We start from the raw sequence: 13690 nt of genomic DNA on the forward strand, positions 1-13690 counted from the left end.
AAGATTTGGTGAGACTGAGGAAACTGGCAGCAGAGCTTTGGATGAGTTCAGGTATATACAGGGTGGAGAAATGCAGGCTGGCCAGGTCCAGAGATAACAAATGCGAGGATGAGGAATTCATTTTTATCAATGTAAACATAAAAACTGACCAGGGAAGGAGCAAAGTCCAATGCACAGAAATGAGAGGGAAGAACCTTGCTCCAAAAGAAATACAGAGCTAAATGTATTTTGCTGATTAACTCATCCCAGGCCACCCAGCCCCAGCTAATAAATTTGGCCAAAACCAGTTAGGGCCTAGGCTCCTGAGACTGAGGGAATTGGCCCAGGAAAAAATGGACCAGTCGGCCTTTCCCATCTTCCTTATGTGGAAGCATTTCGCTGAGAGGGCACGTCAGATCCCTTTAGAACAGGTCTGTCCAACCATCATCCCACAGCTGCATCCGGCCCCCCAAAGCCCCTCTACACAGCCCCCGGAGCCAGTTTTCAAAATGCTTGGTCAAACAGGTAAGTGGAAGATACTGCAAGGAATCTCCCTTGTTTGCTGCTAATGGGCTCGCTAGTGAAGAAGCGAACGCAGGAGAGAAAGAGTCGGTGATTGGAGGAGCGGTGAACACCAGCGGCCGTGGGTTTGCTGGTAAAGAGGTTTTCTTTCAGGTGGGTTGGAAGGACGGACCAGAGAGAGAGAGAGAGAGAGAGAGTGCCATGGGCAGTAGGTGAGGAGAGTGCCATGGGCAGTGGGTGAGGAGAGTGCCATGGGCAGTGGGTGAGGAGAGCGCTGGGGCCTTGGAAAGGGAGGCTGGCTGTGAGACCTGGAAGTCAGATGCTGTGGAGCTTGGGATCAGAGGAGGGAGGGTGGGGAAGAGGTTGGCTGGCTGGTGTGAGAGATTGATGTGTGTGTACGGGACTGAGGGGAGTGAGTGTGTACGTACGTGTGAGTGTGTGTGTGTGTGTGTGTGGGAATGAGAGTTTGTCTGTGTCTATGGGAGTGAGAGTGAGTGCATGTGTGTCCATGTGTGGGAGAGAGTGAGTGCGTGTGTATCTGTGGGAGTGAGAGAGTATGTGTGTTTCCATGTGTGGGAGGGAGAGAGTGAGTCTGTGTGTGTGTCCATGTGTGGGAATGAGAAAGTGAGGGCATTTGTGTCTGTGGGAGTGAGAGTGAGTGCATGTGTGTCTACGGGAGTGAGAGAGTGAGTGCATGTGTGGCTGTGGGAGTGACAGTGGGAGTGTGTGCGTGTGTGTCTGTGGGAGTGAGAGAGTGCGTGTGTGTCTGCAGGAGTGAGAGAGTGAGTGCGTGTGTGTCTGCGGGAGTGAGAGAGTGCGTGTGTGTCTGTGGGAGTGAGAGAGTGAGTGCGTGTGTGTCTGCGGGAGTGAGAGAGTGAGTGCGTGTGTGTCTGTGGGAGTGAGAGAGTGAGTGCGTGTGTGTCTGCGGGAGTGAGAGAGTGAGTGCGTGTGTGTCTGTGGGAGTGAGAGAGTGAGTGCGTGTGTGTCTGTGGGAGTGAGTGAGAGAGTGAGTGCGTGTGTGTCTGTGGGAGTGAGAGAGTGAGTGCGTGTGTGTCTGTGGGAGTGAGTGAGAGAGTGAGTGCGTGTGTGTCTATGGGAGTGAGTGAGAGAGTGAGTGCGTGTGTGTCTGTGGGAGTGAGAGAGTGAGTGCGTGTGTGTCTGTGGGAGTGAGTGAGAGAGTGAGTGCGTGTGTGTCAGTGGGAGTGAGAGAGTGAGTGCGTGTGTGTCTGTGGGAGTGAGAGGGTGAGTGCGTGTGTGTCTGTGGGAGTGAGAGGGTGAGTGCGTGTGTGTCTGTGGGAGTGAGAGGGTGAGTGCGTGTGTGTCTGTGGGAGTGAGGGGGTGAGTGCGTGTGTGTGTCTATCTGCCTGTGGGACTGAGAGAGTGAGTGAGAGTGTTATTGTGTGCCTGCCTAACTCCCAGTCTCAGGTTTCTCACTCACACTCACCACCAGACAGCAACAAACGCTCACAAAGAGGATGGGGGTGAGGGAGTGAATGTGTGGGCGCCCTGAAACTGGAAGTGAGCATGGCACACGCACTCTGACCCTCTTACACTCTGGTCATTTTTATTAATTACTATTCTTTTAACTGAACAATTTTTTGCTTAGACATTGCTTCATTATTGCTCAGCATGTTGTTTCTTTTCTTAATACCACAACCTTTTTTTTGAAATTCAGTTTAAAGTGGTGCTGCACCTTGCCTTTCCGAAATTGGCTCATCGGCCCCTTGGGTGAGAAAAGAATGGGAATGTGTTCCTCCACCTCCCCTAAGCGAAAAGGTTGGGCAAGTCAGCTTTGGAATGTGCGCTTGATAAGCTGAAACAACACAGGGTCAGATGAGAGCAGTTTCAACAGCCCTCAAACTGTCATACCTGGGCAGAAAAAAATGCAACCTTGGATTCTTGCCGTGAGACAAGCAACCATGTTGAGAGAGGCACAGGAAAGATTTTCAACACTGCAAGCAACGTTTCATAGGGAAAGAAACTCAAGCCAATTGCAGAACAATGGTGTGCAGTCTAAATGCACAGCACTTACCTTGGGAAAAATAGTAAAAATCTGATGAGTGATTTTTATTTTCTTCTTGGGCTCTGCATCATAAGCTAACTCGGTCCCCACTGGCGTGTTCTTTTGAGTGACCAGGCAGTTGTAAGCAGCATTACAGCATCTCTTCAGTTCTGATCTGAAAGGCAGACAGTTTAGTGACTATTCAACCAGTACCAATGTCACTAACGTGCGAGATCTCTGTGCCCGTGATCATCTTGGCACAGGGGAGATGCAGGGAGGTCAGAACAAAAACAGAAACAAAAAAAAGTCATCTTAATTTCCTATCTAATATTCTGATTCTAATTTTGGTCTCCAACACTGTTCCAACCAGGATCAATGCGAACTCAAGAAACGCCATCTCACTTTTGGATGGGGCACTTTTACAGCCTTCCAGGCTAAACATTCACTTCAACAACTTTAAATCATAACCATTGCTTTCATTTTCTCGGTCAGAAGGTGCTAATAATGGTTTTGCTGTAACCATTTACACTTCCCCCGGACCATCTTTACTCATTCCAATAAAAGCAAAAAACTGCGGATGCTGGAAATCCAAAACAAAAACAAAAATACCTGGGAAAACTCAGCAGGTCTGGCAGCATCTGCGGAGAGGAACACAGTTAACGTTTTGAGTTTGTATGACTCTTCAACAGAACTAAGGAAAAATAGAAAAGAGGTGAAATATAAGCTGGTTTAAAGGGGGGTGGGACAGGTAGAGCTGGATAGAGGGCCAGTGATTGGTGGAGATTGCCAAGAGATGTCACAGACAAAAGGACTCTGTACTTACATAAAAACATTTCTAACTTTTGTTTCCAATGAAAGGTCAGATACCTGAAATGTTAACTCCGTTTCTTTTTCCATTGACACTCCCTCAGAGTTTCCACCGTTTTACATTTTTTTATTTCAGATTCCAATCATTTTGCTTTTGCGCAAGTCTGAACAAGATGTGTTGATCAGGATTGTGCTGAGCAGAGTTTAGAGGGGAAATAACATTTTGACTCTTTGATCTGTAATTGTCTGTAATTGTTGTTTTTTTTAGTAACTCAATACTAATTAAATTTCCCTGCGGGTAGGATCCTTTGCAGCACGTAGAGAGGTATCTTGATGTGGGTTAAAGCCAGGTCAAAGACTGGAAATTGATCTGGAGCCATTGTCAGTGAGATCAGTTGTGGGGGACCCATAGGTGGTAGGTGGGAGCCCTGGGGTAGTAGATGATTTTCTGCAGGCCCTGGAGGCACATTCCTACTTACCTTTGGAAGGCCTCTCCTTTTCCATTTAAAAAAATGGGAAGAGAAGGAGGGGGCCATTTAGCTCCTCAGGCCACACACACACACACACAGACACACACACCCCAGAGACTGTATCAAAGCCTCTATTGAGGAATACAATGGGCAGGTGCTGGGCCCAAGATGTGGCCTCTGTTTAAACTCTATTTTTCCTTTCCTCGAGGACATTACTCCTCCTTGACCTACAGACACCTTCTACCTGTCGACTCCAGTAAGGTTCCTAACTCTGGTTGGACATATTCTGGGACGTTTCATCAAATGATCTCCTGTCTCTGACTGCTCTACCCAATTGGGCATCTCTTTTAACCCAGCACCAATTTTTATTTTGGTAAAGAAATTGAAAAGGGAATCCACGTTATTTTTAACCACCCTCCCCCTCGCCCCATCTCCTGTGATCTTTCTCCTGGGTTTGCTCACAGCCATGTTCCTAATTCCTGGAGTCTCCAGGACAATCGTGGAGGGTTGGCAACCGTAGCCCAGGAAGCAGCAGTAATTTGAACTGAAACCAGGACAATCACCCTGAATGTTTTACCCTCTCCTGTCGTTTGAATGCAGCAAATAAAGGAGATGCAGCCATTGGCGCTGCCAATGAGGGAGACTTAATGAAGGGTGGGGGGGTCAGTCTGGGTCAGGATGGTGTGAGGATAATTGCTTCAATTGGCTCCCCCCACTGGCAATACATCATGGCAGCAGGAAAATGTCAAGCTCCCCTCCTGACACCTTGTCCAGCCATATTGCCAGACCTCCTTCCTCCCAGCCGACCTCCAAAGGGCTGGGAAAATTCAACCCCTAGTTGCTGTTCCTCCCCCTTCTTAGCCATGCAATACTGAAGGTCCCACAGCCGCCCTTGTTGACAACAGTTTCTTCAACGTAGTGGGTCAGTCTATGGTACTGTGACACCCCTCAAGGTTCTGACTCTCGCTGTGGGCACAGTACCATAGACTGATCCACTATGTTGAAGTAACTGTCGTCAACAAGGGCGGCTGTGGGACCTTCAGTATTGCATGGCTAAGAAGGGGGAAAAACAGCAACTAGGGGTTGAATTTTCTCAGCCCTTTGGAGGTCGGCTGGGAGGAAGGAGGTCTGGCAATATGGCAGGGCAAGGTGTCAGGAGGGGAGCTTGACATTTTCCTGTTGCCATGATGTATTGCCAGTGGTGGGAGCCAATTGAAGCAATTAATTGCCAAGGGCCACCTCCCACTCCCTATGCCTCCACCAACTTGAGAGTTTTTCTCTCTTTAATGCACAATGACTTCAATTTTACAAGTCTCCTTGGCATTTCACTCTGCCCTATTCTGCCTCTCCTCTGGCAATCAGCTCTGTGTCCATGTCTGGATCAAGGCTGTGACAATGGCCAGAGCCAAGTGATTCTGGCAGAACCCAAACTGAGCCTTTGTGCCAGCTGGTTTGAAGGCTTGGTATTGTTTAATGGAAAGAAATATAGTTCCCTGTGTAGAGTGAAGGATGAACTCTAACACTAAGAATAGCTACTGAGCATGTGCATGAGGAACGATGTCGTAATGATGTCACTCAGGTTCTTCTTTCTCATCTCTCCCTAAGAGAGCAGCAGGACCTCTGTTCTGATGTTCTGCAAACTTGTACACAGTTAGTGTGATGACTGTCACTTTAAGATCAGTTCACCTGAGTAGGGGTCAATGATTTGTTCAACCAATGTGTGGCTAGCGCAGGGGAATAAATTCTAGGGAGGGGGTTTCCTATTAAAAAAGATGACTGTATGAGGGGCTGGCTGGATACAAGCAGCCACAGAAGCTCTCATGTAAACAAACTGTTTCTGCAGTTAGTTATGTAAATAAAAGTACTTTTAAGGAAAGGTCTTTGCCAGATCTCAGGGGGATTGTCTTCTGAAACCACCCAACAATAACAGATAGCAGCAATGACTACACCCACACAGAAACAGTACAAAATGGCAGGAAACAGCCTGAAGTGAAGCCCAGTAGCAGCAGAGAGCAGCGGATGAAGGACTTCAAGGCCTCAAGGCCACCAAGGTCAGAAACCACGAGAACAGCCCAGCAACTAGCACAGAAGGCAGCGTGAAAAATGGGAACCTTGACCCAGGGTGAGCAATGACTTCTACCCTATCTCTCCCAGAATCGTTCCAGAACGTAGAGGACCCCAGACAGGCTGAACAATGGCAAAACTGGAGAAGGCGTTTCACTCATTATTGCAATGACTTGCGCCTTGCAAGTAAGAATAACAAGGACCAGGTTAGCACATTGTTAAATGCTGTTGGTAGCACGCAAATGTTGTGCTGGCCAGACCAGGGGTGAATGAAGAGACAGCTTCCTACAAGGATGTCATTGGAGCCTTCGGTCTCCGTCGAAAGATCATAATAGAGAGGGCAAAATTAATCAATGAAGCCAAAGACCAGGTGTAGGAATCAATTCATTCATAAATGGCCTCTACCGTTTGGCTGACAATTGTGGGTACAGAACATTGAAAGACAACTTGCTAAGAGACAGAATAGTGGTCGGTGTTTTAGAAGAAACCATGTCAGACTTTCTACAATCTCGAGAAGATTTGACACTGAGCAAAGCTCTACAACTGGCTAGGCAGGCCGAAGAGCAAAGGTAAAATCAGGTCTTTGTAAGGGGTGAGAGAGAAAGCCCTCAAGAACAGTCCAATGAAGTCATTCAGTTTGTCGGGTGCAAAACTGAAAGTGCGTCGCAGCAGCAATCAGGGAAAGTGCAGTGAAAGAGCCGACATTTTCCAACATCCCAGCTGTGGCAGGAAGAAGGTCCACAGGCTCAATGAATGACCCGTCTGAACTGCACAGTGCCCCGGGTGTGGCAAGGTTGGTCATTTTAAAAAAGTACGTCATTCAAAAAAGCAAACCAAAAGGCAAAGTCTTTTCAAAGAAGCCCTCTCCATGAAATACAGGAACCAAACAACCAGGAAATCACCTTTCTAGGGGAAACAGAAGAAAATAAAAGCCAATACTGGAGTGCTAATATTTGAACATACGAACATACGAATTCAGAGTAGGAGTCGGCCACTCAGTCCCTCAGGCCTGCTCCGCCATTCAATAAGATCACAGCTGATCTGATTGTAACCTCAACTCCATATTCCCACCTACCCCCGATAACCTTTCACCCCCTTGCTAATCAAGAATCTACCTAGCTCTGCTTTAAAAATATTCAAAGACTCTGCTTCCACCGCCTTTTGAGGAAGAGAGTTCCAAAGACTCACGACCCTCAGTGAAAAAATTCCTGCTCATCTCTGTCTTAAATGGGCGACCCCTTATTTTTAAACAGTGACCCCTGGTTCTAGAAGTCAATGGACATCATACATAATTTAAATTGTATACAGGAGCTGGAGTCTCAGTTTTATATGATAGAGTTCAGTGGCTGCAAAAAAACCACTCTGCTACCTTCATCACTCCAACTCCATGGTCCAGGAGGAATCAAGCTGAGCCTCAAAGGTCAGCCCGATGCAACATTAAAATACAAAGATAGAAAAATGTCTGAGACCCGATATGTCATTCAGGATCAGGAACGCTCTTTGTTGAGCAGAAAAACAGGTATAGGTCTGAACTTAATCCTTAAAGTAGGTGAAGTCAATGAACAAGAGGGTAAAACTGTCATTGAGGAAGTCAAGGCCTTCATGACCTTAATCACTCAATACCTGCCAGCGCAGGGTGGAGGTTGCAAGAACTGAGGGGCTCAAAGGCAAGATGAAGAACGTATGCGTATTAGCACATACTGCCTTGATGGATGGCCACAGTACACTGCTAGCAACCCCGTCCTGAGGCAGTACTTTGAACAACGTCACCATATTAGCATCATAGACGACCTCTTGGTCTATGATGAGCGGTTGATGGTACCACAGGCTCTCTGTATGGAAGCCTTCCAGAAGATTCACCAAGGACATCTTAGTGTTACCAAGTGTCGAGCCAGGGCACAACAGTCTGTAATGTGACCCAAGTATCTCAGCTCAATGGAAGACACGATCTCCGACTGCGACACCTGCACCATTCACAAATGGGAACAGAAAAAGCCACTTCTGTCCTCGTCTTTCCCACCCAGGCCACGGGATTGCCTTGGTATGGATCCATTTGAAATCAAAGGGAAAGTATTTCTTATCATTGTGGATTATTATTCCCATTGGATAGAGCTGCAAAAGCTACTTGGCCTCATCTCTGAGGCTGTTATAACCTCTCTGAAGAGGATCTTTTCCACCCGTTCCATTCCGGACACTGTTGTCTTTGACAGTGGACCACAATTCACAAACATGTGTTTCCAATCCTTTGCAGCATCATTTGGATTTGTCCACGTCATAAATTCGCCAAAGTACCCTTAACCAATGGAGTGGCTGAGAGAGGGGTACATACCATTAAAGACCTCCTCAGAAAAAACAATGGTTTTGAATTAGCCCTGCTCAGTTATCACTTTACACCGTTGCAGAACTGCTTCACCCCAGGCAAACTTTTGATGGGCCGCAGGCTAAGAGGTCAACTTCCTTTCCTTCCCCACACACTGAAACCAGACGTCATGTTAGAAGACCTTGGCCGTGCCAGGCAAAAGGAAGAAAGTCATAGAGCAGGCTGAGCCCACACTTTCAACCTACAACACAGGGTTCGTGACATTCCCACTCTGAGAAGGGAGAGATGGTGTGGATTGGAGGCCAGCTGTGAGAAGGTATCCTAATGGAGAAATTACAACAACCAAGTTCATATCTGGGCCAGACAGAGACAGGTGTCATCCAAAGAAACAGGAGTGCCTTGATTTCAATAAACAGGAAACCATGAACAGGATGGGCTGCATATCCTGGTCCTCAGGAGGACGTCACACCTGAAGAAGCACTAACAAGGGAAACAAGGAGTGGCCATTCTGATGGAATGAGTTTGGAGTGAGCAGATCGACAACAACCTCAGAAAGAGCCCTGAACACATTCAGAGAGATTGGTGAAACCACCAAGGAGACTATCCCTTTAAAAATAGAGGCTTTTGGGAGAGGTGTAGGGGGACGTGTATATGATAATGTAGGGATAAAGATTTGGGGGAGATGTAGAGTAAAGGTTTAAGTCTAACACTACTCTAATAATAGCTACTGAGTATGTGCGTAGGAAGCCAAGTCATGATGATGTCGCTCAGAGAGAGATCAGTGCAAAGAACTTACGAGGAGCGGTAGCTCTGTCTTGATGTTCTGCAATCTTGTATGTAGTGAGTCATGTAAGTAAAAGTACTTATAAGGAAAGAACTTTATTTATAGCTCGATCTCTTACTACAATGTCTTTAGAGACAAACCAACAATAGCAGACCTTGCATCAGTTTACTGGGTCAGTTAACAGGAGTGTAAAAAGGGCAATAACTTTAGATCAGTCTTTGTTCTTGTAGGCAATCTTCCACATTATTTTGTAAATGACAGTGTCATCATTATACTGGAACAGCTTGTCTAGGGCAACAGTTACTTCTGGTGTCAAGGCCTTTTATAGGGTCAATCATGATCAGCAGGCAGCACTCTCGCCACTGAGTCAGTGTTAATGGTATGTTAATTATATTGTTATGATACACAGGTGAGGGGCATAGTTTAAGTACTTGGAGCACATATAAAGAGAAACTCAGTGCCCATCAGGGGCTGTCACCCCTTTCATTAGTTTATTTAGTTGATTATTGTTTTCTTAAGAGAGCATATATAAAGAGACTCAGTCAAGGGGGTCAGCCAGCCTGACTGTCTGTCTGCCCCTCTTCCATGGCTACGTTTGTGGCCGGATATCCTTGGAGAGGGAGTATGCGGTGTCCTGTGGCTTGAGGCCTTCTGCAGCTGGTGGGCAACGCAGGGGCTGGAGTGCGTCACTGGCCCCCAAAATGATATTTTAGTTTGATTTGGTAAAATTGTTTTGAATTTTTTCTTTAGTTACTGTGCCCTTTAGGGTCTATTACTTTAAATTACTTTGGTAACTTGTTAATTTGACCTTTTGTTTATTTGATACGCTCAAGAGTATAAAGAGGGTTTGGTGCCCCTTTAAAGGGGCTGTCACTTTAATTTGTTTTGTTAATTTGCCCACCTGATATAATTTGAGCTCAAAAGAATGTGAAAAGAGACTGGGTTGAGGGAGTTGTCTGGCCCGACTGTCTGCCCCTCTTCTGCAGCTATGTTCGCAGCCAGGTGTCCTTGGAAAGGGAGTACGCGGTGTCCGCTGGCAGGCTTGAGGCTTTCTGCAACCAGTGGGCACCACGGGGGCTAGAGTGCTTCAACAGCCCACAAAACAACATTCTGATTTAATTAGATAAGTTTTCTTTGGAGTGTTGTTTTTGTTACAGCGTGCCTGTTTAAGGGGCTATCACTTTAATGCACTTGTTAATTTGCCCATTTTTTTTAACTGATGTGTTGAAAAGAGTATAAAGAGAGACAGTCCTGTGCAATAGGAGGCTAAGATGGTTCACGGACTCCCAGGCCGCTTGTATTTTCTGCTGCCCTAGAGTCTGTGTTCCATATCTAAACGATGTCAGAGGTTGCAGCCCCTTTTTGACTATTTGAAGGGGCTGCTCCTCAAATTTTGGTTGTACTTCAGCCCCACACTCCTGATCTTTGGTCACCCGGTGGGGGGGTGGTGTGTGGTGGTGAGGAGGGAGTAGGACCTCTATGTGAGCTTGTTCCTGGGCCCTGCCAGGGTGGCCATTAACAGGCCCAGGCAGCAGGCGGTTGAGGGGGCCTGACTTCCCCTCTTCTGCAGCCGTGTTCACAGCCGGGTCTCCCTGGAGAGGGAGCACGCGGTGTCCTCTGGGTACATTTGGGGCCTTCTGCGGCCAGTGGGCACCACAGGGACTGGAGTGGATCGTCCGTCCCGGGAATGACGTTTGCATTTAATTATGTGGGTTTCCTTTAAAGCTTTTGTTTTTGTTATAGTGTCCCATCAGGGGCTGTCACCCCTTCTTTTAGTTTATCTTACTGATTTATGGTTTTGTTTAAAAGAGCATATAGAGAGAGGCTGTCCCATACAACCATAGGCTATGATGGTTGATGGACTCTCAGGCTGTCTGTAGGTTCTGTGGCCTTGGCAGGTCTATGTTCCATGCTTACCCAGAGTGCAGGAGCCTGCAGCCTCTCTTTAGCTTCTTTTTGAAGGGGCTGCTCTTCCAGTTTTGGCTGCACTTCAGCCCCATGCTCCTGACCTTTGGCCACCTGGTGCAGAGGGGAGGGGAAGGGGTGGGGGTGGGGGTGGGGGTGGGGAGTGTGAAGAGGGGAGGACCTCCTTGTAAGCCTGCTCCTGGGCCTGGCCAAGTTGGCCATTAATAGGTCCAAGCAGTGGGGACCCCCGGCCCGACTGTCTGCCCCTTCTTCCACAGCTACGTTCACGGCTGGGTGTCCTTGGAGGGGGAGCGCACGGGGTCTCCTGGAACACTTCAGGCCTTCCACAACCAATGAGCAATGGGTTTTGGGGGCTGCAGTGCATTATCAGCCCCCGAAACAATATTCTTATTTAATTATGTAAGATTCCTTTAAATTTTCTTTTAATTACACGGCCCCTTAAAGGGCTATCACTTGGTTTAATTGGCTTTTCTTTATTGGCTAAGTAGTTTATTTTTCCACTGGTACTCAAAAAAGAGTACGAAGAGAGACTGTTGCAGAGGAGCTGAAGTGCATCATCTCCCCCAAAACATTATCTTAACCTAAATTATATAAGTTTCCTCTAAAGTTTGGGTTTTTGTTACAGTGCCCCTTTTAAGGGGCTGTCAACTTCTGAATTAGTCAATTTGATTTGTTTTACTCAGAGTATAAGGAGAGACTGCTAGGACATTGGGTTAGTGAATTTCCGAGACATCGGTAAAGCTGCATTCTGTAAATAAAGGGACTATCAAGAGAAAGATACTTCACCATCTGGCTTGGGATCCGTTTATCAGTCAGAAGGTTGTGAGTTCAAGTCCCGCTCCAGAGACTTGAGCACAACAGCTAAGCTGACACTCCAGTGCTGTGCTGAGGGAGGGTTGGAGATGCCATCTCTGAGGTGAGATGTTAAACCGAGGTGCTATCTGCTCTCTCCCTCCGGTGGATATATAACATCTCATGGTACTACTTCAAGGGAGAGCAGGAAAATTCTCCCTGGTATCCTGAGCGATAGTTATCCCTCAATCAATATCAGTTTAGGAAAAAAGATGGATCAGCTGGTCATTATCCATAGGCAAATTGGCCACTGGGTTTCCTACAGCACAAAAGTTCCAAAGTCGGTTATGATGTCTTGGGATTTGTTAGCCTCTTAGTCTGGAAGAGATCTCACTGGAGGCAATGGTGCTTGTTCAAAAAACATTTATTTACATGCTAACTATTTACAAAGGTTAAATAAGACTAACATATAAATAGAGATGCCCTCTAAGTTGCTATACAGACACCCTCTCTGTGAGTGACATCACTGCAGCATAGCTTCATTTGCACATGCTGAGTATGCTCTTATGAGAGTTAAACTTTTACTCTACACAAAGTAATCCAATGGCTGTAAAGTATTTTACAGCATTGTGAGGGTGTGAAAGATGATATTTAAATGCAATTTTTCTTTTCCGGTAAGATATTGTCAGGGCCCACAGCCATGTATGTGCTCAGCTGCCTCTTAGTATCATTGGACTGGTATTTCAGAGACCCAGTGTATTGCTCTGGGGGCCTGGGTTCAAATCCCACCATGGCGCATATTGAAATTTAAATCCAATAAAAATCTGGTCTGATGATGACCATGAACTATTGCCAATTGTTGTTAAAAACCCATTGGACTCACTAATGTCCTTTAGGGAAGGAAATCTGCTGTCCTTACATGGTCTGGGCTACACGTGACTCCAGGCTCACAGCAATGCCCTCTAAGCAAAGGCAATTAGGCATGAATAAATAAAACTGGCACTTTACAGCCTTCCGGACTGAATATTGAATTCAACAACTTTAGATCATGGACTCTCTCCTCCATCCCCCTCCCCTTTCCGATCCCCCTTTTTTCCAATAATTTATATATATTTTTCTTTTCCCACCTATTTCCATTATTTTTAAATGTATTTCCATCCATTGTTTTATCTCTACCTTTTAGCCTATTTTGATCCCTTCCCCCCACCCCACCCCCACTAGGGCTATCTGTACCTTGCTCGTCCTGCTTTCTACCCTTAATGTCACCTATTAGCACATTTCTTAGCTAATATCACCACCGTCAACACCTCTTTGCCCTTTTGTCTATGACATCTTCTGGCAATCTCCACCTATCACTGGCCCTCTATCCAGCTCTACTTGTCCCACCCCGCCCCCCCTTAAACCAGCTTATATTTCACCTCTCTTCTATTTTTCCTTAGTTCTGTTGAAGAGTCATACGGACTCAAAACGTTAACTGTCTTCCTCTCCGCAGATGCTGTCAGACCTGCTGAGTTTTTCCAGGTATTTTTGTTTTTGTTTTGGATTTCCAGCATCTGCAGTTTTTTGCTTTTTTTTTAAAAAAAAAACACTTCTGCCTGAAGACATCTTAAACCTTCCAGCCACGTCTCTCACGCTTACGTACTGGTCTTCAAGAGGCTTCATTCAAAAGGTGGCACCTCCAACAATACAGAACTACCTTACAGTCGTGCTGAAGTATCAGCCTAGCTATGTGCTTGGGCCCTGGAGTGAGCCTTGAAAACACAACCTTCCAACTCAGGAAGCTGGAGTGACGCCAAATGAACACTTGGTCCAATAATAGCATTCTCAACTCCAAGAATTTTAACGTGTTGCATTCTTGCAAAGTAAATGCCTTCAATGGACAGTAAAATGGACACCTGAGTGTAGAACATAATGAGATATGATTGAGGAGTTCAAAATTATGAAAGGTTTTAATAACGCCAATAAGGAGAAACAGTTTCCACTAGCAGGAGGGTCAGTAACCAAATTTAAGGCAACGAGCAGAA

The 13690-nt window shown here is 46.3% G+C and overlaps 1 protein-coding gene across 5 annotated transcripts in view; it reads right to left on the reverse strand.

The window, feature by feature from the left end:
• LOC144667837 (alpha-2,8-sialyltransferase 8F-like) overlaps window positions 1–13690 on the reverse strand; it is a 1155130-nt gene that overhangs the window by 1116340 nt on the left and 25100 nt on the right. For all 5 annotated transcript variants that reach the window (XR_013573381.1, XR_013573383.1, XR_013573382.1 and 2 more), the window contains one exon: window positions 2534–2678. Coding sequence is in view for 1 of the 5 variants with exons in the window: in XM_078529352.1 (XP_078385478.1) it covers window positions 2534–2678 (145 nt within the window). In the remaining 4 variants the exon portion in view is untranslated. The remainder of the gene's footprint in view (window positions 1–2533; window positions 2679–13690) is intronic.

This window comes from Cetorhinus maximus, chromosome 25 (assembly GCF_964194155.1).
Source record: "Cetorhinus maximus chromosome 25, sCetMax3.hap1.1, whole genome shotgun sequence".
In the NCBI taxonomy this organism is placed as follows: Eukaryota; Metazoa; Chordata; class Chondrichthyes; order Lamniformes; family Cetorhinidae; genus Cetorhinus; species Cetorhinus maximus.